The sequence below is a fragment of the Sphaeramia orbicularis genome, chromosome 21 (genome assembly GCF_902148855.1).
Source record: "Sphaeramia orbicularis chromosome 21, fSphaOr1.1, whole genome shotgun sequence".
In the NCBI taxonomy this organism is placed as follows: Eukaryota; Metazoa; Chordata; class Actinopteri; order Kurtiformes; family Apogonidae; genus Sphaeramia; species Sphaeramia orbicularis.
In genome coordinates this window covers 3,925,617-3,949,486 of record NC_043977.1, presented here as the reverse complement: position 1 = coordinate 3,949,486, position 23,870 = coordinate 3,925,617, and the positions used below count along the sequence as shown (strand labels likewise).

General features: G+C 35.4%; 1 protein-coding gene across 1 annotated transcript in view; it reads left to right on the top strand.

Annotated features, from left to right (window-relative positions):
* lrp1bb (low density lipoprotein receptor-related protein 1Bb) overlaps positions 1 to 23,870 on the top strand; it is a 930,516-nt gene that overhangs the window by 301,588 nt on the left and 605,058 nt on the right. Inside the window, exon 3 of the mRNA XM_030124596.1 lies at positions 11,982 to 12,119. Coding sequence (XP_029980456.1) covers positions 11,982 to 12,119 — 138 coding nt within the window. The remainder of the gene's footprint in view (positions 1 to 11,981; positions 12,120 to 23,870) is intronic.

The window sequence follows — 23,870 nt, the reverse complement described above, 5'->3', positions numbered from 1 at the left end:
CACATATGCACAGGGTGTTATTATTATTACACTAGTATTTAAGTGCACTTGCCCATTTCATCTGCGGACATTATTCATTTATCAAACCATTACTGGGAAAGTGCAGTTTTCATCGGAAATGATTGGATATTTATACATACATCAGGATGTACGTGATACAACAGGGACCTACTGCCATTTATTTGTTTTCGTTATTAATTTCCCATTTTATCCAATTGATCTGCTCGGTTATGTGGTTTGATAAAAACACTGAGCCTGTTTACATGACCATAAAAGTCCCATATCTGGGAGTAATTGGATAATTCGAATAATCACATCTAACGCATTTACGAAATGTGATCATCAAAAAACTTCGGATATATTATACACACCTGATCAAAATTTTAAGACAAGTTGAAAAATTGCATGAATTTACATTTTTTCACTGTTGGAACTTAAGAAGGTTCTAAGTAGAGTTTCAAGATGCAAATGAAACTCATTTAATTTGGTTTAGGAGTGTCTATCCTTTTCTGTTGTACATATTTCTCATCTGTAGTATAGAGTTCGCTTTTATATATTTTATTTGTTTTTGTAACACTTTAGTAGCATTTGAACATTTAATATTTTATCCTGTAGCTTTGTGCACATGCCAGCATTTTCTATTCTATTCTATTCTATTCTATTCTATTCTATTCTATTCTATTCTATTCTATTCTATGTATTATTCTGTTCCATTCTATTCTATATTCTGTTCTATTCTATTCTATTCTGTTCTATTCTATTCTATTCTATTCTATTCTATTCTGTGCTTTTCTATTCTATTCTATTCTGTGCTTTTCTATTCTATTCTATTCTATTCTAGTGTTCTATTCTATTCTACTCTATATTATATGCTACTCTATTTTATTGTGTTCTATTCTATTCTGTTCTATTGTGCTCTATTCTATTCTATTCTGTATTGTATTGTATTGTATTGTATTCTATTCTTTTCTATCCTATTCTATTCTATATTGTATTCTATTGTATTGCATTCTATTCTATTGTGTTCTATTCTATTGTGTTGTATTCTATTCTATTCTATTCTATTCTATTCTATATTCTATTCTATTGTGCTCTACTCTATTCTATTCTATATCCTATTCTATTCTATTCTGTTCTATTCTATCGTGTTCTATTCTATCGTGTTCTATTCTATTCTTTTCTATTCCATTGTGTTCTATTCTATTCTAATAGTTACTTAGTTTTTTCCATTGCATATTCTGTATATATGTGCATATATATGTGTGTGTGTATATATATATATATATATATATGTACATATATGTGCATATATATGTGTGTATACATGTGTGTATATCTAAACAGCAGGAGTCTGTAATGGTCAGGTTCTGTCCTTGGAGGTAAATGGACGTACCTGGTTCTGGTGCACTTAAACCTTTCAACAGCTCTAACTCAGTTCCTTTTGTTAAATCCAGGTTTAAATTGTCGTGTAAATGACAATGTGAGCCTTGACCCGGGCCGTATGTGGTTTACATTACATGGGAGTGGAATCCACACGGGGGTTTGAACTCAGTAAATATCAGTAAACAGACGACAGAGGTCATTTATAGGAAAGTTGTGCCTTGGTTCTAGTTCTCTAATTATGGAGAGCACAAATCTCCGACCTTTGAACACAGCACATGGAGACACTATTGCACTGTCTGCATTCGCTCCTGAAACCAAAGATGCTCGTCTCACCGCTCATTATCGTTAATGGTCTCTAGAGGCTGTAATTACCAGAGTGGCTTTTTGTTTGTTGTGTGTTATTTTCCCAGGGTAAAACACAAATGCACCGCGTGTAGCTGATACTCTGGTTTTTGGCCGAATGTTGTTGTTTTGTCGGGGGGGCAGCAGTATGCGTCAGGGTGCGGTCCATAACAAACGTAATTAATGCTGGCATGAAACAAACGTGACACTTCACATACTTCCAGTGTCCAAATCCCAGGTTCTGTTCCTCTATTATTCAGTGGATTTTAAGGCGAAGACACACCAACCCGATTTTTGGCGGTCGGACGTCGTCGGTCAGTCCGGTGAGGTCGGTGACATGAGTCTGTTTGGTGTGTTCCATTCAATCGTCCGTCGTTAATACAGTCTCCAGTCTTTTCGGTCGATTCAACATGTGTAATCGTCCACACCCCGTCGTTCAGTCGGACCAGTCTGATCGGTGGCAGGATAGACCTGGACTAGTGAACGAGTGAAGGAGAAGTTTCCATGTGAATCCAGCTCTGCCAAAGTACTGCACACTATTACTGTCTTCTAGAAGAGTCCATTCACTGCTCAGATCAGATCTGAATGAGTGACAGTCAGTGTTGAATATGGACTGCATTCATCCCATCAAGTCAGCACTGTTAGCATTGTTAGCATAGCGCGATTTCTCCTCAGTTTTCACCTGCGACATCTTTCTCCTTCCATCAGTAGAACCCCTAGAGCTGACAACACCTGGATCTGCTTATTACGAACCATCTGTTCAACAAGTACGACAACACCGACCCCTCTGGACAACTGAACACTGACAACAATGACTGACGACAGCGAACTCTGGGTTTTGGTCTATAGGGATGTTCCGTCATTTCCGGGATTATGTCTCGCGCAAGCGCAGAATGTAAGTTCGAGTCGGTAGTCGATTCGGTGTGTTCTTCACACTTTTTTGACCGCGTCGGGGCAACTGGTGCCGACTTATTAGTCAGACTACCTTTTCTGGTGACGATCGGCAGTCGGGTTGGTGTGTCTTCACCTTAACATGACATTTTCCCAACTTCTAACCTGTATGAACTGGACACACAAATGCTTGGCCCCATGAATTTGTCACGTCCCCCCCCCCCCTTTTACAGCGCCCCAGTGCATGGGGATGTTCTCAAATTCATAGACTGCCAACGGTTGGGTTCAGGTAAACGTTAGTGTCAGTGATGTAGGATATAGATAGAAGAAAACTCTCACAACCTGCTGTTATTTACATTAGTTGGTTGACCCCCCCCTCGAGGATGGAATTCATTGAGCAGAAGTAGGGATGTAAAAACCAGAGGGAGGGTTGATCCCCCCCCCTCCCCCACCCAATAAATCGCACCCTGGTTACAGCTGCTGATGGCATGGTGAATACTTCTGGAAACAAAGTTGTTGCATCCGTTTATAGCTGCATCCATGGCGTAACAGGTCTGGAAGGGTCAGACCATTTCATAGGGGGACATTTGAACCACTACCCCTTATAACTGTGTTTAAAGGGGTAGTGCCAAGTGCAAGGGCCAAGGGGGAGGGGCCAAGGGGTGAACTGGGATTGGGCCTAATTGTTGGTGCCTGTTGTTTACATTGGTTGTTTGTCCCCCCCAAGGATGGAATTCACTGAGCAGAAGTAAGGATGTAAAAACCAGAGACTCCCCCCCCAACAAATCGCACCCACACAGTTCCAGCTGCTGACAGCATGGTGAATACTTTGGGAAACAAAGTTGTCGCATCTGTTTATAGCGGCATCGATGACTGTTGATGACGTAACAGGTCTGGAAGGGCTGGACCATTTCATAAGGGGATGTTTGAACCCCTACCCCTTAAAACTTTGTTTCAAGGTTTCAAGGGGTAGGGCTAAGGGGGAGGGGCCAAGGGGTGAATTGGGATTGGGCCTAACTGTCGTTGCCTGTTGTTTACATTGGTTGGTCGTCCATTCCGAGAATGGAATTCACTGAGCAGAAGTAGGGATGGAAAAACCAGAGGGAGGGCTGATCCCCCCCACCCCCACAAATCCCACCCTGAACACACACATCCGTGGGTCGCAGGCCATCATTCATTCGTCTGTTTGGAATGACAGGCTGCTGAGTGAGGACAGCGACGGCTTTCACCAGATAAATTAGTCGACATCTCGCTGTACAGTGTTCGACTTTGTGCCGTCATCCAACCTGTACAGTAGTTTGGGAGTCGACGGAGGATTCGTGAGCCCCCTCAGCCGTTGAGAGACCATCTGTGTACCCCTGCATGACAGATCAGAGCCACTGAATATTCATGCGCCATCCCTCCCCTTATCGCATTAGATTAGAACCCATGTGGCGAGAAAGCGCAGGGAGAGGCTGACAGCGCCGCTATGTTGTCACAGACCCTTACAGCTGGGTGTTAAACAGCACATTTGCTGATCGGACATGCGCTTTGCAGCGCCGGCGCTGGGTCGACTGCTCTGTGAAGGTGCGGCCGCTTTCTGTAGCAACTGGAAAAAAAAAAAAAAGTCCTGTGAGTTTGCAATAAGAGGCAGACACTTTGGTCTGCTGCATATTTGACTGCAAATGAGAACTTTAAAATGGTAGCAGTTCCATAAAGGGATTTTTTCCTCCATTTCTGATATGAAAGTCAAGCACACAGCTGATATTTGAAGATGTAATATGTATGAGGAGTTCTGTTTCCTCTAGGATGTTTTTTTTTTTTTTTTTTCTCAGCAGTACACTGGAAAAAAATCTAAATCTTACCAAGTGTATTTTTCACACTTAAAATCAGACTTAATCACCTAAAGAGGAACTTTTCAGTGAGATAGAAGAACTGATTTATAGACAATAGATCTGGAAAATCTGATTTCAACAAATCTGACCAAGATAATTTTCACTTGTTCCATTGGCAGATTTTTTTTTTTTTTTTCTTATTTTATGACTTTTTTTTTTATTATTTTTTTTAATTCAAGCAAAAAAAAATCTGCCAGTGGAATTGGTAAAATTATCTTGGTTAGATTTCTTGAAATATTTCAAGTGTGATGAGATATTTGGACTAGAAATAAAAAAAATACACTTGGTCAGATGTAGATTTTTCCAAATCGTATTTGAGTAATAGGGTGACTCGTCCTAATGTGGAACACTTAAGCTTTACATTATATATTATTTTAACACCCCCACCCCCACCCCAGCACATTTTCTATGAGTTCTATCTATCAGTGGAACAAGTGAAACTTATCTTGATTATCTATGTGATGAGATATTTTGACTAGAATTGAGAAAAATACTTTTGATAAGATTTTTTTTTTTTTTTCCAGTCTTTGGATGTCAGATGACCTGTGTGTATCACTGGATATTTCAGGAGTTTATTACCAGTGTTGTGCAAGTTACTTCCAAACTGTAATCCATTCCAGATTACTTGTTCTGGTTATTTCGAAGTAATTCCTTTTATCTGTGTTGTTTTCTTTTCATTTCTGATTATGCATTTGTTGACATCAAAACTGAAGCATAATGTACCAATCAGGGGATCTGAAGTCTGTAACGTGATCAGGCTTCACAAGGAAAAATATCTGAAATTAAAGTCATTCCTTACCTTACAATATTACTGCTTCAGAATTGTAATTGGTTACATGACTCCTGTATAACTTTGGAGTTGGTGTTCCATACAGACTCTCATCATAAATACCCCCCCCATACCAGAGATATGACAGCTCTGGGATGCATAACATTGTGTCCTTTAAATCATTTTCCATGTTCAAACAGGGGGCGGGGCCAAGGAATCAATAAAGACCTCGCAGAAACATTAGCTTACCTTGTCATTGCTGATCACAGGGCTCATGCTAATGCTAACTAGCGTCAGTAAAGCAGGGTTAGGGTCAGTAATGAGCATACGTCCATGTGGACAATGGACTGTCTTCTGCCGTCTTCACCCATTGGCTGAACGCCAACAGGAAGTACAACTGTACACATGCATTTTTCATTCCATCAGGCAGGGCTGTCAAACTCATTCTAGTTCAGTTCCATATTCAGCTAAATTTGGTCTGAAATGGGCCAAACCAGTAAAATCACATAATAATATATAAATAATGTCAACTCCAATATTTTCTCTATGTTTTAGAGCGAAAAAAGTCACATTCAACAATGAAAATGTTTCCATCTACAAACTATCCTTTCAAACAATGTGAATATCGTGAACAAACTGAAAAAAATAAGTGTAATTTTAACAATATTCTGCCTCAGTTTATCATTTACACATGTACATTATAACTTACAGATCACTACAAATACACAAAACATTTAATATCAGGCAGAATATTATTAAAATTGTACTTACTTCTCTTAAAACATTTCAGGTTGTTCATATTTGTTCAGGTTATTCACATTTTTGGTGAAATTATACTGTGTTTCAGTGTAAGTACATGAAAATATTTACATTTACAAAGAGAGAATTTTGGATTTGTGAGTATTTATAGATTATTTTGATAGTATTTGACTGAATCCTGCCCACTTCAGATTGAATTGGTCTGAATGTGGAACCTGAACTAAAAGGATTGTTAATATCTTAGTGTAATTTTTGCTTTTCACAAATTCATCCCAAGGGCCAGACTGGTCTTTTTGGCGGGCCGAATTTGGCCCCCAGGATGCATGTTTGACACCTGTGCCTTAAGGTCTCACAGTCTTGCTGTTTTTTTTTTTTTTTATTATTTTCATTTGAACAATTAAAGTGTGTCGTAATGCAAGTGCTATTGAACATGTACCGAGTAAAATACGACTGAAAATTGACTCCTAATGCCTTACACTACTGCAGTACAGCAAAAAGTAATCTGTTACTTTAATGCATTACTTTTGTATACATGTTACTTCCAACACTGTATATAACATCCAGACCAACTATCTTTGCCCCTCCCCCAGTGAACTTCATAAATTCATCCCACAGGCTGGGTTGGAACCTCTGGTGGGCCACATTTGGCCCCCGGGCCGCATGTTTGACACCCCTGCTCTATAGAATATGACTGGCTGCAAATGCATTGTTTATGTGTGTATTTGGGTTGTTTACTTCAGCCTGAAAGGAGCAAAAAGCTGAGTGTGAAAGGAGCCAGAATAGAAAATGAACAGCGAGGTGCTTGAAACACATTCTGGATCCCAGCAGAAGAGGCTGCCAGTTTGCTCATGTATGAAATATGAACTCTGAGAGACAAGGTCACTTAGATTGGATTTACCTAAATATGGCATAAAAATAGTGTGAATCACTGGGGCTTGAAGTGACAGCCAAGAAGTATTTATTAACCCTTAAAAACCCAAACAGCCACTGGTGAACAAAAGCATCTACTGATCTGAACTGTTTCATACGGTGTTTTTCAACCATGGGGTCACCTGGAATTTTTAGTAATTGATCAAAATAAATAAACAATAACTTATTAATAAAAAATATATGTTGAGTTGACAGAGACAATCCCGTTCCATAAAAGACAAACTGTGGTTGTGAAACTGCAGCACTGTGGTTCTGTTTATCTGTCAAATGTTCACTGTGGTCAGTTTCAGATGCTGCAGCTCTTTCATAATTCATAGTTTCAGTTCGTGTTTGTTCAGTATTAATTGTCCTCCTTGTAAATCACAGCTGGACTGACTGGACAGATCCTGACCAAGGAAAATAAAATCCAATTCTCACTTTGTGCAGTAATCTACACCTGGATTTACTGCCTCTGTCCACAATAATATACAGTATATAGACTAAATGTCCTCTGAAATTAAGTTTATCTGCAGCATACAGTAGTATAGTAAATTATTACATGATCCAAAAAAAAAATCATTTTAGCAAAAAAAAAAAAAAAAAAGGTCTCAGTTTTGAATGTCTGGGGTTGCCAGAAATGTGTGACGTTAAAATGGGGTCAGGAGACAAAAAAGCTTGGGAACCACTGGTTTAATACCTGTTGATCCACTAAACCTATCAATACATGAAAATAATTGGTGTAAAATACAGTTCTTCATCTGTTCATGGTCATCAGATATGACCCATTTGGACGTTCAGAGGCTCCGTAGTTACCATGGAAACACTGTCATCTTCTACAACATTGATTCACCAGTAAAACCCATGGAGTTGGATCAATGACAGTGGATTAAAAAAAAAAAAAAAAAAAAAAAACCTACGAAATAATAAATTATGTGGAAAAATAAGCAAAAATATGAAGTTACAAAGAAGAAGAAAATAAGCAATAAAATGAAAAGAGCCAAATTAAGTAATAAAATGAACAAAAATGAATAATAATTCAACAAAATAATAAGTAACGCTAACAAAATAAGCCACAAACTGAACAAAATTGAACAGCATTGATTCACCAGTAAAACCCATGGAGTTGGATCAGTGACAGTGGATGGACACACTGGGTTTATGATCAGTTAATGACAGATTGGACTGAAAAAGACACTTTTTCTTAAGTTTTCTCTGTTTTTTGTTACGCCCTGGCCTAGGGGTTCACCAGGGCAAACATAATATGCTCAATTATGTCCCCTCCCAGCTCCCAAGCACACACGTCAGTCACAAACTAAAATTCACAAGGTTTATTATTACTACTTGTTTTAAACAACTAAAGAAGGGTTAGGGGAGGGAGCGGCTAAAACAACAAACAAAATATATTCTGAGGAGTTCAAGCTAACTTACCTAACCAAAATAAATGCAAGAAATAAAATACAGAAAACTAACCTGAACTCCCTAACCAAAACACGGGAGAAAACGGGAAAACAAAAGAGCCGACCTCCCCTACCAGAAAAAGGTTCAATTTACAAAAACTATTTACAACTATAAACAATCGAAGTGTCACACGAGCACACGAAGACTGACGGTCACGCACAGAACACAGGGTTGGAAGCTGGCAGGAGGCGAGAGAGAGGATGGACAGAAGCTCCAGGGCCATTTTTAAAGGGGCCGGGCAATCACCTTCCACCAATCAGCAACCTGCAACACAAACAGACACAAAAGGGCGCAGCACACCTACAGGACAGGGGAACACACACACTAAACAGAAAACACATACATATACATATAAACAGACAAATTATCACCCAGGGTCATAATTTGTCTATACATATATATATATATATATATATATATATATATATCATATTTTTATTTTGATATAATATCTATGAACTTTAATCTGAGCTTTTATAAACATCTACATGATCAGTGAATTAAATGTGGAAAAATACATGATTTACATTGAAAAATGTAAAATACAGAGGATAATATTATAATAAATGGTGATAAATCACTTAAGAAAGGTTAAATATAGAGACAAAAGTGGTGTTGAGTCTTTATGGGTTAAAAATAGATAAATATCGAGAAAAATCCAGTTGAGAATTAACATAAAAGCAGCAGTGGGTCTTTATGGGTTTAAAAAAAAACCCTGTTACCCTTTTAAAGTCATAAAAATTCCTGGGAGGAGAACCTAATGTGAACGTTATTGTGTCCATACAGATGCACAGTTAGCCGCTCCCATAATTCCACGTGTAAATCAGCTGCAGTTGACAGTCCTCGTTGTAATAGCTGCATTAATTGCAACATCTCTTCCCTTGCGAAGGCGATATGGAAGCTGTGAATCAGTAATCACCTGGTGGAGATGGTCGGAGTGTTGGAGGAGATGGAGAACTCCCAGGGTTGTTCCAGACGCCGTCACGTGGCTGATAAATCTTTCCAATAAGTGGCCGCCGTGACGCGTGGGTAATTGATATCAATGCAGTTAAGGTGGAAGATGTGACACATTTACAGTGGCGGTGCGTTGGTCAGCTGTGTTTTATGTGCTCTGGTGGCTGCCACACCAATAAGGGTCACCTACGAGCTTCATGAATCCTTAAACAGCTGCTCTGTGCTGTTTGGAGGAGCCGGGCAGTTTGTTATAAGACTTTCCCCAGCACACTGTGGCGAACATCTGTTGTGTGTAAAGAACAATGCTGTGAAGTATAAATACATTTGCATATGCATAGGTTCCTTCCTCTGCCTCCTATAAACCAGGTCTTGAAGTATCAGCAACTTTGAGGAAGTGCCTGTAAAAAAAAAAAAAAAAGGGGGAAATGTATTTACCTGCAAAAAACATAACAATAATGACAATGACATATGTAATTGTATTTCACATATGGTATTTGGTCGACTGTAAGTGGTGCTCCATATGCTGAATCTACAGAGTTAATTAGAGTTTGTGTAAAAAAACCTTTCCATGAATTATTAATGTTGCAACACACTGCAAAAATCAAAATCTTACCAAGTGTATTTTTCTCATTTCTAGTCCAAATATCTCACTTTAACCCATGAAGACCAAATGTATCTACTCATCTATAATGTTTAATAATCCTATTAATACATGTCAATAATTGGTGTAAAATACAGTTCTTCATCTTTTCATGGTCATCAGATATGACCCATTTGGATGTTCAGAAGCTCCGTAGTTACCGTGGAAACACTGTCATCTTCTACAACACTGATTCACCAGTAAAACCCATGGAGTTGGATCAATGACAGTGGATGGACACACTGGGATTATATATATTGGATAATAATAAAAAAAATAAAAATAAAAAAAAAATAAAAACTTCACAAAATCCTAAATAACATGAAAAAAATAAGCAAAAAATGGCCTAAAAAAGGATAAAATAAGCCACAAGATGAACAAAAACAACCAAAGTGATCAATAAAATTCACAAATGAAGAATAAACCAACAAAATAATAAGTGACATGAACACAATAAGACACAAACTGAACAAAACTGAAGAAAAAATAATAAACCCACAGAGTTGGATCAATGACAGTAGAAGGACACACTGGGTTTATGTTCAGTTATTGACAGATTTGACTGAAAAAGACACTTTTTCTTCAGTTTTCTCTGATCCTGATATAATAACCCTCAACTTTAATCAAACTTTTATGAACATCTATATAATTACTGAATTAAGTTTAGGAAAATTCATGATTTACACAAAAAAAGGTATAAGGTAAAATATAGAGGATAATATTATAATAAATGATGATAAATTACTTAACCCTATAACACCACATGTATCATATTTGACACATGAGTTTTGAAGCCCTCTACATGATCAGGGTGATTTTTTTCTTGAAAAACCTGCTGTGTACAATTAGATACATGCAGTACAAAGATAATCCACCAGGGGGAGGAGTTCATTCAGCAGAGGCCTTTCCAGTGACACTACAAGACTGACATTAATGAGGAAGAACTGGGACCATTTAGAAAAGGAACTGACTATTGATTAGACATGTTTGTGTTCTATTATGTTTTTGTTTGTTCAAAAATAAATAAATAAATAAATAAATAAATAAATAATAATAATAATAATAATAATAATAATAATAATAATAATAATATAATTTGAGCATTGAGACCTGATGGATCAAATATGATACAAAATTGAAACTCATACACGGAAATTGATATTTGAAAAAACATTTTTTTGTTTGTTCAGAAGGACCAATAAAGGCTCCAGTTTCAAAGAACTGGAATTTTCTGACAATGATTTAATGGTTCAGGCTTTACAGGGTTAAGAAAGGTTCAATAAAGGGAAAAATTAATTCTGGACCAGACACAAAAGTAGCCCTGGGTCTGTATGGGTTAAAATAAGACATTTATTTGCTTAATTCAAGAATTTTTGTGCTGAAGTCAAGATGTTTTTTTGCTTATTTCAAGATTTTTTTGCTTAATTCAAGATTTTTTGTTTCTCAATTCAAGATTTTTTTTCATTCATTCCTCCATTTTCTGAACCCGCTTTATCCTCACTAGGGTCACGGGGGTCGCTTGGAGCCTGTCCCAGCTACATAGGGGTAAAGGCGGGGTACACCCTGGACATTTCGCCAGTTCATCGCAGGGCTGAACATAAACATAAGATTTTTTTATTTTGCTTATTTCAAGATTTTTTTTCTCTCAATTCAAGATTTTTTTTTTGCTTAATTCAAGAAAAAAAAACAAAAACAAATCTGCCAATGGAACAAATGAAAATTATCTTGTTCAGTTTTGTTGAACTCAGATTTTCCAGATCTATTGTCTATACATCAGTTGTTCTGTCTCACTGTAAAGTTCCTCTTTAGGTGATTCTGTCCGATTTGAAGTGTGATGAGATATTTGGACTAGAAATGAGAAAAACACACTTGGTCAGATTTAGATTTTTCGCAGCGTATGATGGTATTTGGTCGACTTTGCGTAAAACCGTTGCATGTATTCTTCATGTTGCCACAGTTTCTGACAGATTGTTGTTTGTTTTTTTTCTCGTCTTACGTTCAGGTGCACAGGAGGTGGTGATCAGATGTCCCCTCAATCACATACAGTGCATCGGGACGAAAAAATGTATTCACTTCAACAAACTCTGCAACGGCGCTCGAGACTGCGACGACGGATACGATGAAGGGGTTCACTGTCGAGGTAGGACCAAACCACCTACACTGTATGTTTGTGTCACAGCAGATTGAGAATCCATGAATTAATGAGCATCGTCCTCATGTTAGTCAGATGATGCTCATTGTATTTGGGTTACGACGATTAGGAGACGTATTAGATCTGGAATACATTTGGTAATTATGGAACTGTGGGACGTTATTTACTATTACTGATGAATGTGCTTTAAATGGAGACAACATGTCGTTATGCAAAGATGATGATGATGATGATGATGGTGATGATGATGGTTTGATTCAGTTTAAAGCCCACAAATAATATTTAAAGTAAGACATATGTCAGAAGATCTATAAGAAGGATGTGTTTGAATCACAGGTGTTAAATTATGGAGCGGTCCAGAAAGTAAAAACATGAATCAGTTTAACCCTTTCATGCACAGTGGTCACTACAGTAGACAGTTCTTCTCCAGCTGTTCTCTGCTATATTTATGGATTTTATTGTTTTGGTTCCATATCAGCCAACACAGTGGATCATCCCATACACTGACATTCATACCATTAGTGTAACTTTGCTGTTCTTGATAAACCTGATCTGCACTAACACGTTTGAGTGGAAATCAATTACTTGTTATCGTTATTAGACTGTAATTAACAGGGTTGTTTTTTGGGTTTTTTTTACATTTTTTTTTTTGCATATTATCTCCATAAAGTGAGTAATAACTGGAATTCGAGTATGTTAAAATGACAAAACATCAGATTAGCAGCATTAACCCTTTCATGCACACTGGTCACTACAGTAGACAGCTGTTCAAGAGTGTTCTCTTGTATTTTTATGGATTTTGTTGTTTTAGTTCCATATCAGCCAACACAGTGGACGCTTATGCATCATCCCATACACTGACATTCAGACCATTACTGTAACTTTGCTGTTCTAGATAAGCCTGATCTGCAGTAAGATGTTTGAAAGTAAAAAAAACTAATTGTTATTAGACTGTAATTAACAGGGTTTTTTTGTATATTATCTCCATGCAGGTATGTTAAAATGTGAGAAAACATCAGATTAGCAGCATTAAAAATGTTTTTATTTCATAGTTTTCACACAGTTTATCAGTAAATACATGTTTCTTTGGTTCTAGAACTAAATGCATGGTGTCCAGCTGAGTGGACATTTTTGTCACTCCATGAAAATAGGCTAACAAAAATCAATAGAATTATTATTTTTATGCCTAAAGAGGGATAAAAACACTCAGGAAAAAAATCGTGATTAAGGTTCTCATAATTTGTGCATGAAAGGGTTAAAAAAAAAAAAAAAATCCTTGTTTTCACACAGTATGTCAGTAAATACATGTTTCGTTGTCAGGTCCGGCATCGAAATGTGGTTCAACAAAACTCATAATAAAGACAGTAGAATATCAAGGGGAGTCTCATTGAAGTTTCCCTTGGCAAAGCAAATTTGTTGAGCACAAAAAGGCAGCCACACTACCATTCTGCTGTTAGGAGGCTGGACAAGACAGGTTAAAAAAAAAAAATAAATAATAATAATAATAATAATAATAATAATATTCCGTAGTTTTCACACAGTATGTCAGTAAATACATGTTTCTTTGATTCAAAAATTAAATGCATGGTGTCCAGCTGAGTGGCATTTTTGCAACTCCTTGAAAAACAGGTTCATAAAACAAAAAAAAAACAAAAAAATCAATGACATTGTTTTTTTCATGCCTAAAGAGAAATTAAAACCCTTAGGAAAAAATCTTGATTAAGGTTCTCATAGCTAATGCATGAAAGGGTTAAAGGAATAAATACAATACCTGATTCAGGACTCTGCTCCCTAGTCGTACTATGTTTCTTCTTCTTTGTTTTTGTTAAATCACGTTTGATCACGCGACATTTCTGGCCCGGAGGACTAGATTCTCGATGGGTGGTGGGACAGAGTCGTTATGTGTGTGTTGTGTTGAGATAATCAGACCACACCACACACAGTACCGTCCAAACTGTTCTGTACCAGATAAAACATCTCTTCAGATTTAGAAAACCCTCAGGTGTGCACCTCGCCTTAGTTGATGATGTCTGCCTCCCTGTCTAACTTTTTTTGGTTGGAGCGGTTGCCAAGGTGACTCCTCATCATCCTTCCTGTCAGAGCCGCCTAAACACTCAGCGGGACGGCAGCACCATGTGTTGTGTTGTACACACGCTTTTGTTGTTGCACACGTTCTTAGCAGCTCCACCAAGCTGTTATGGACACCTGGCTTCAGCGATAAGGCAACGAGCGTCTCATGACGGCTGCAGCTCTGGAACAACGGGAGCTGCTGTCGGACACAAACACTGACCTCATGTGACCTCTGAGACAGTGGAGTCAGACTGGACTGGGTCTGTGGACCATGGTGGAGAACAGGGAACGGCAGACTCACATTCACAGACGACAAACCTGGGATGACTGGGCAGTTTTACCTCCACCAGGAGGTGTTGGGATCACTCTGCTTTGTGTGTTTGTGTGCACACGTGTGTTTGTTTGTCTGTTAGCAAGATAACTCAGAAAGTTATGGATGGATTTTCAGGAAATTTTCAGGAAATGTTGAAACTGACACAAGGAAGAAATGATTAAATTTTGGTGGTGATCGGGGGGGCGGGGCGGGGGGGGGGGGGGGGTTGGTCCAATCAGAACGAAGAGTGGACTCACATCATCAGAATGAACACAAATGAAGGAAATAATGAACAAAATGCACAAAAATGAAGAAAACATAAAAATTAAATGAACACAAAATAAAGAAAACAATGAACAAAATGCACAAAAATGAAGAAAATTTAAATTAAATGAACACAAATGAAGGAAATAATGAACAAAATGCACAAAAATGAAGAAAACATAAAAATTAAATGAACACAAATGAAGGAAATAATGAACAAAATGCACAAAAATGAAGAAAATATAAAAATTAAATGAACACAAATGAAGGAAATAATGAACAAAATGCACAAAAATGAAGAAAATATAAAAATTAAATGAACACAAAATAAAGAAAACAATGAACAAAATGCACAAAAATGAAGAAAATTTAAATTAAATGAAAACAAATGAAGGAAATAATGAACAAAATGAACAAAAATGAAGAAAACATAAATACTGAACAAAATTAAGAAAAATGAATATAAAAACACAATGAAGAAAAATTAAGAAAATAATGAATAAAATATTGAACAAAATGAACAAAAATGAACATAAAACAAAATGAACAAAAATGAAGAAAATATAAAAACAAAATGAAGAAAATAATGAACAAAATGAAGGGGGGGGTCTGTCTTGGTGGAGGTCTGCGCTGTCTGAGTGCTTTTATTGTTTGTTTGTTTGTTTGTTTTTTAGTAACTTTAGTGTAAAACTCTTCCCTCCATCTTTCCCAGATCTTCCCCACAGATAGGCCTAGGCCCTGGGACCAGCCCAGTCCATTTTGGTCCCAGTAGGCCAAAGTTCAAGGTCACAGCAAGGTCACAACATCTACAGTTTTCCATCTGTCATCATTGAGCCATTTTCCAAAATTCATACAAAATTCAAAATGACTCTGATTCTCCTCCAGTTGGATCCACCTGTAGCTTAGAACAATCTCTTGTATCTGGAACTAAATTGTCCACATCCACTGTGGAATGTGGACTCTGTGGACATTTACATTGAACATTGAAAATCCCATTTCCCACACATTTAAAATTAGAACTCAACTAATATTGACGTGAATTGAATATAATTTGACAGACACATGACTGGGACCAAGCTTCAAATCTGCACAAAATATCGTTCCGCTCCATTTCTCTTCCGTTACGCTCTGTTGACTTTCGTTATTTTTTTATGCACCATTTTCAAAAAATCATAAAAAATGCAATTTGTGAAATATCATGATAAATTTGTTTTGCACATCCATAGTTTAAACAGAAATAGTCGATCCACACATGCACACTGTTCGCAGTGCTAGACGGAGGTTTGTGTTCTCTGAACACTTGTTCTGTTTGATTTCAGGATGAATCCATGAATGTTAGTTCACTGTCAGAACATTCACACTAATGTTCTGATCATCATCCCAATACTGGAGGTGTCCCATTATTTAAGTGAACATTAAAGCTGCACGAAACGATGACATGCTTTATCAGATAAGAACAGGAGCAGTGGATTAGATGAGATTAGATGAGATGAGATGAGATTAGATTAGAAGAGATTGCTTTAGATTAGATGAGATTAGATTAGATTAGTTCGGACTAGATTAGATTGTTTACATTAGATTAGGTTAGATTATATTATTTTGCATCAGATCAGATTAGATAAAATTAGATTAGATTAGATTAGATTAGATTAGATTAGATTAGATTAGATTAGATTAGATTAGATTGCATCAGAGTAGATTAGGTTAAATTAGATTATTTTAGATTTGGTTAGGTTAGGTTAGGTTACATTACATTACATTACATTGCATCATATTAGATTAGATTAGAGTAGATTGCTTCAGATTTGATTAGATTAGAAGAGATTGCATTAGATTAGATAAAATTAGATTAGATTAGATTAGATTAGATTAGATTTCATTTTCCCACCATGGGTAAATTCAGTGGTTAAGGCAGCATATTAGCAGCTAGCGCATGTATTTTTTTTACATATTTTTTAAACGTTTATTTCAAAGATTAAAGTTCACAAAGATCAAATACACAATGGACAAGGCCACAAGAACTGACGACAGTCTGACCATACAAACAAATCCATACAAAGGGATTCTTCAACATTAGTTCTGTTGAAAAACTTCTTCATATAGTTCGACAGTTTTATCACATTCAGGGGAGTCTATAAATGTAATCCTGCATATATACTGTTCAAATTCAGCCAGGAGGCTTTCATTTTCAACACTTTACATTTATAGATCTGGAATTTACCAAAGAATATGAAAAGTGTATAATGGACTCAATGCTGCTCTGTTGGTGAGTAAAACATGTAATAACAGACATGTAATCAGTTACAAAGGGGTGTCAGTTCAGTCCAGAGGGTCAGCTGGGGCATGTGGGTTATGGGAGAGGCGGAGTTATGACATCATCATTTCACAAAACATGTGAAATAAAAGGGCGGGGTCTGATATTTGTTTATTCTGGAACCTGGTTGAAAAACGTAGTGTATTCAGGCTGTAAAAGCACTGTTCTATGTGGATAAAACTATACCTACACTGTAAAAAATAAACCTTTACGGTACTCCTGATGTTGAAATATTTAAATTAGTTGCTGTTTTTATTATCTTCAGTCCCGATGCGTTGGTATTCCAGACATGAGGACCTTTAAGCGTCAAACAGGACAGACTGATATTCAATACTTGACTATTTTTGCACATCATAAACTAGCCTGGATGTGAAGGTTAAATTAAATGACTATTGATCGGCTTGGAAAGGCATGATAACGGTATGCAGCGTGTCCTCAGTAGTTCCAATCTGATAGCTTCATCTGACTGTTGTCCAGGTACGCCACACATTTGTGAGCGTCGTCTTCATCACAGGAGTCGATACTCAATACAACAAGATAAGAAATGTGCAAAACCGGCTCAGGTAATTCATTGATTTCATACCAGGTTGTGTTCAAATCCAAAATATCACCTGAGCAGCCGACGTAAAAGCCTGTAGACCAGGGCTGTCAGGGGCCACATTTAGTCCAGTTTGAACTCAACTGGGCTGGACCAGTAAAATAATGACCTAATAAATCTGACCCACGGCATGAAAGGGCAAAATTTACACTGGAGATATTAACAGTTAAGGGTGTCAAAATTAGACAAATGTGATCTCTAGTAAAATAATAACAGAATAAGATATAAATAATGACAACTACAGATTTTCTTCTTAAGAAATTATGTGAAAAAATAACATTACACTATGAAAATATGTACTTTTACAAACTGTCCTTACTCGTACACAAAAAATGCAAATAAATAAATAAAAACAAATATGATCAACCTGAAATGTGTAATTGTACCAATATTGTATCTGTTATGAAATGTTTGGTGCATTTATACATCCACTGTGATATAATATTGTAGGAATTGTTCTTATTTTAGTTCCAGACTCCAAAATTTTAACAATATTCTGCCTGTTACCAAATGTTTGTGTAACATTGTGTGTAAATGTACATGTAAAAATAATTAACCCTTTCATGCGTAGTGGTCACTACAGTGGACAGCTGTTCAAAAGTGTTGTTCTCTTGTATATTTATGGATTTTGTTAGTTTATTTCCATATCAGCCAACACAGCGGACACTTATGCATCATCTCATACACTGTAATTCACACCATTACTGTAAATTTGCTGCTCTAGATAAACCTGATCTGCAGAAACATGTTTGAGTGTAAAAAAAAATTCTAATTGTTATTAGACCGTAATTAACCTTTTTTTTTGTTTTTTTTAACAAAAAGGTTGTTTTTTTTGGCAAATTATCTCCATGCAGGTATGTTAAAATGTGAGAAAACATCAGATTAGTAGTATTAATGTTTTTATTTCATAGTTTTTATGCAGTATATCAGTAAATACATGTTTCTTTGCTTCTAAAATTAAACGCATGGTGTCCAGCTGAGTGGATATTTTTGTAACGCCATGAAAAATAGGTTCATAAAAAAATTCAACCACATTGTTTGTTTGTTTTTTCATGCCTAAAGAGGAATTAAAAACACCAAGGAAAAAAAATCTTGATTAAGCTTCTCATAATTGATGCATGAAAGGGTTAATGAAAGCATAATATTGTTAAAATTGCACTAATTTTTCAAATGAAATGTCCTTTTTTTCCAGGTGATTAACATCTTTAACCCTTTCATGCATGAATTATGGGAACCTTGGTCAAGATTGTTTTCTTGAGTGTTTTTGTTCCTCCTTAGGCATGAAAAGAACAATGTGTTTGAGTTATTTTTACTGTGGAATTAGAAAAATGTTCATGTTTTTAATTTTTGAAGTGAAGAAACACATGTTTAAAACCCAACATCAGAAAGTGAGATGAAAACAATGAAATAAAAACATGTTTAATGCTGCTAATCTGATGTCTTCTCACATTTTCTCATATTAATAGTTCAGGGTGTCACAGTCATTTTAGTTCAGGTTTCACATACAGACCAACGGGATCGAGTAAATTAATAACATAATAACCCATAAATTATGACAAATACAAATGTTCTTTTTGAAAAATTATGTGGAAAAAATAACATGACACCATGAAAACATTGACATTTACGAGCTATCCTTTCACAAAAATACAAAAAATATATGTGACCAACCTGAAATGTGTAATTTTAACAATATTCTGTCTGTTACTAAATGTTTGGTGCATTTATAGACCAACTGTGATCTGTAAGTTAGGTTAATAATAAGCTGAGATGTAATATTGTATTGTATTTTAGTTCCAGACTCCCAAATTTTAACACTATTCTGCCTGTTGTCAAATATTTGTGTAACATTGTGTGCAAATGTACATGTATAAAGAAGCTGAGTTAATATTATACAAATTTTTCAAATGAATTTTTTTTCTTTTTTTTTCTTTTTTTTCCACTTTTTTCACATCTTTAAAAGTAAATATTTTCATAATTTAATGTTTTGGGGGTTTTTTTGTACTAAAATAAAGACTAAAACTTGGAGTTGTCATTATTTAAACTCATGTTGGTTCAGGTTCCACATTCAGCCTAATTTGAACTTAATCAGGCCAGAGCAGTAAAATAATGACATAATAAACCTGACCAACGAAAGTACAAAATTTACACTGAAGATATTAACAGTCAAGGGTGTCAAAATTAGACGAATGTGATCTCTAGTAAAATAATAACAGAATAAGATATAAATAATGACAATGAAATTATGTGAAAAGATAACATTACACTATGAAAATATGTACATTTACAAACCGTCCTGTCACAAAAAATGCAAATAAATAAATAAAAACAAATGTGATCAACCTGAAATGTGTAACTGTACCAATATTGTATCTGTTATGAAATGTTTGGTGCATTTATAGATCCACTGTGATCTGTAAAGTGGGTTAATAATAAGCTGAAATGTAATATTGTAGAAATTGTTCTAAAATGTTAATAATATTTTGTCTGTTACCAAATGTTTGTGTAACATTGTGTGTAAATGTACATGTAAAAATAGTAAGTTGAGGCAGAATATTGTTCAAATTATATTCATCAGGTTATTCTCATTAAAAAAAAAAAAAAAAAAAGTAAATATTGTCATAATTTAATGAGTTTTTTTGTACTAAAACAAAGAGAAAAACATGGAGTTGTCATTATTTAAAGGTTATTATGTCATTTCTGGCCTGATTGAGATCAAATTGAGCTGAATGTGGAACCTGAACCAACAAGAGTTTGACACCCCTTTAAATAATGGCAACTCCAACTATTTATTTATTTATTTAATTTGAATAACCTGAAAAACCTGAAATTTAATTTGCAAAATGAGTGCAGTTATAACAATATTATGCCTCAGTTTATTATTCATACATGTACAATACACACAATGTTGCACAAACAGTTGGTAACAGGCAGAATTTTGTTCAAATTTAGGAGTTTGGAACTGAAATACAAAGAATTTTTCCAATATCACATCACAGTGGATCTATAAATGCACCAAACATTTTGAATGTTGTTAAAACTGTACGTCAGGTTATTCATATTTGTTTTTATTTATGTATTTATTTGCATTTTATTGTGGAAGGATTGTTTTTAAACGTAAATATCTTCATAGTTTAATGTTATTTTCTTAATTTCCATTTTTTTCACACATAATTTTCCAATAAGAAAATTTCTAGTTGTCATTATTTATATGTTATTATTTGACTGGATCCCACTGTGTATGTGGAACCTGAACGAAAATGCTTTTGACCTTGACTGTTAATATCTTCAGTGTCATTTTTGCACATTTTTAAAACTGGAACCTTTAGCGTACCACATTTGGCCCATGGGCCGCATGTTTTCCACCCCTGCTTTAGACCTTATTGAACATGTTCAGGTTCTGTTCAGCTTCATATGAAACAGTGTTTGAGCACGAACAGGAAAATGAGAGTTCATCCTCTGATGCTGTGGAGACAAGGCGATAAAAGTGGAAGTGAAAGTATGTGCAGCTGGATCAGTGGTGTTCTTCAGCCTGACGGACCACGCACTTCTGGTCCAGAGGCCTTTAGACGTCCAACAGCAGAACCAGGACCTTTAAACAGGCATCACAATTACACATTTATGCTGCATCTCATTTATTAACTGTGCTCTATTACCAAACCCCCCAAAACTAAACAGAGCAGACCCTACTCTAATGCACTGTACACAAGTTCTGAATCTGTTATGAATGTACGAACAGCTGGAAGGTGTAAAAGGGAGCGCTGACCACAACATCCAACTCAAAGGAATAAAGAAAAGAACCTTTATTACTGTTCCTAATTGGATTTTCCTGTTTGTGATCATTTCTGCGATGCACAGGTGTTTATTTTGCTCCTGAAGACGCTGTTTGTTTTGGTTCTTATTTTGGAGACGGAGAAAGAAAAAACACACTCATGACCCCAGAACCTGCTTTAAAATACAAACAAGTATTAAAACTGGAAAGCGGAGAAAAATAGAATAAAAATTTTTAAAAAAGAAAATACAAAGCATTTTTTACACTACACTGTAAAAAAAACAAACATAAAAAACAGTATTATTCCGGCAGCAGGGGTGCTGAAAAAATACTGTAAAATAACAGAAAATAACCATCTCATAAAAATACGGTAATTTTCCATAATTAAAATACAGTTTTTTGCCCTAACTTTACATGAGATTTTGCATATTTTTTTGACTTTTCAATGTTTAATAAAGAATATTTTCATGTATTAAAACAATCAAATTCCCTGTAAATACATATATATAAATAATTTCCAATGAGACTCAGTTGTCCAATCCACTGATAAAAACTGTATTTGGACAGTTTATCAGTGCTTATACATGTTATACATTCACAAAAATACATTTATTCAACATTTTTGTTGTGAAACCTCCTGTAATTACACAAGATATTTGTCAATCAACAAACAAGTCTGGTTAAACTGACAGAACAAATACTTCTTTTACGGTTAATTGTCTAATTTTATCTCATTTTATTTATTTATTTTTTATGTATTAAACTTTAAATTAACAGTTTAATCTCATAAATATTAAAGAAATATTTGTGAAATTATGATACATTTGCAAATGTATTTTGACTGTACTTTTCTGTGAAAAAAGAAAAAAAATCTTTTAAAAAAATTGAAATTTTATGGTTATTCACAGTTAGAGTTTTTCGTGTTATTTTACATTTGACATGTAAAACCACAGTCTATTTTTGTCATTTCATTGTAATTTTCCTGTATCTTAAAAACACAGGAAAAATCTGTAAAATAAACAGTGAAAATTCTGTTAAATTACAGATATTTTTTTACAGTGTAGGTGTTCCATAGACTGTTCGCCTACTGTTCTGTGAATGTGCGTCTAATTACAAACACCAACACAAAGTGTTACTAACATGTCGTTTATGTCATAAAAAGGGTCTATTTTACACAGAAACATGATCTTTTCCAAAACCTAAGGCTACGTTCAGACTGCAGCCCACTGTGGCCCATATGTGACCTGTATCTGATCAGTTAACCCTATAATGCCAGACGTATCATATTTGATACATGAGTTTTGAAGCCCTCTACATGACCAGTCTGATATTTTTTTTCTTGAAAAACCTGATGTATCCAATTAGATACATGCAATACACAGATAATCCACCAGGGGGAGGCATAGTGTTGTTAAAATTACACAAATTAACAAATACATATTTACATTTACAAACTATCATTTCACAATAAAATGCAAATAAATACATAAATAAAAACAAATATGAACAACCTGAAATCTGCCACTGTACCAATATTCTGCCTGTTACCAACTGTTTGTGTAACATTGTGTGGAAATGTACATGCATAAATAATAAATTGAAGCATAATATTGTTAAAATTGCACACATTTTTCAAATGAAATTTCAGGTTATTTTTTTTTTGGGGGGGGGGGTAAATTAAAAAAATAACATTACACTATGAAAATATTTACATTTACAAACTATCATTTCACAATGAAATGCAAATAAATACATAAATAAAAACAAATATGATCAACCTGACATGTGCAATTTTAACACTATTCTGCCTGTTATTAAATGTTTGGTGCATTTATAGATCCACAACTGTTCTTATTTCAGTTCCAAACTCCAAAATTTGAACAATATTCTGTCTGTTACCAACTGTCTGTGCAGCATTGTGTGTAAATGTACATGTATAAATAATAAATTGAGGCATAATATTGTTAAAATTGCACTAATTTTTCAAATGAAATTTCAGGTTATTCAGGTTTTTTATTTTTTATTTTTTTTTTAATATTTTTATAATTTAATGGGGTTTTTTGTACTAAAACAAAGAGAAAAACTTGGAGTAAACTTGCATGGTAAATGTTTGATTTGCATGTTGAAAGTCTGCCTCAAAGAAAGATTCCAAGCTGTTGCTCCAGCGCTGCAGAAAGGAAACATTGTTCTTCAAATATTCACATTTTCTAAAAGTCTGTTTTCTCCTTATGCTCGTGTGCACGTATTGAAGATGACTTATAAGAGTGTGTTTCTTTCTTTGTGCGACACCAACGCTCTGCAGACGTTCACTGGCGGACACAGGCTGTTGGTTTAGTCCAGTCCCACACGGACAAACCAAACTCACTGGAAAGCAGCAGAAATTGAGGTCATCCAAGAGAAGTTTTAGG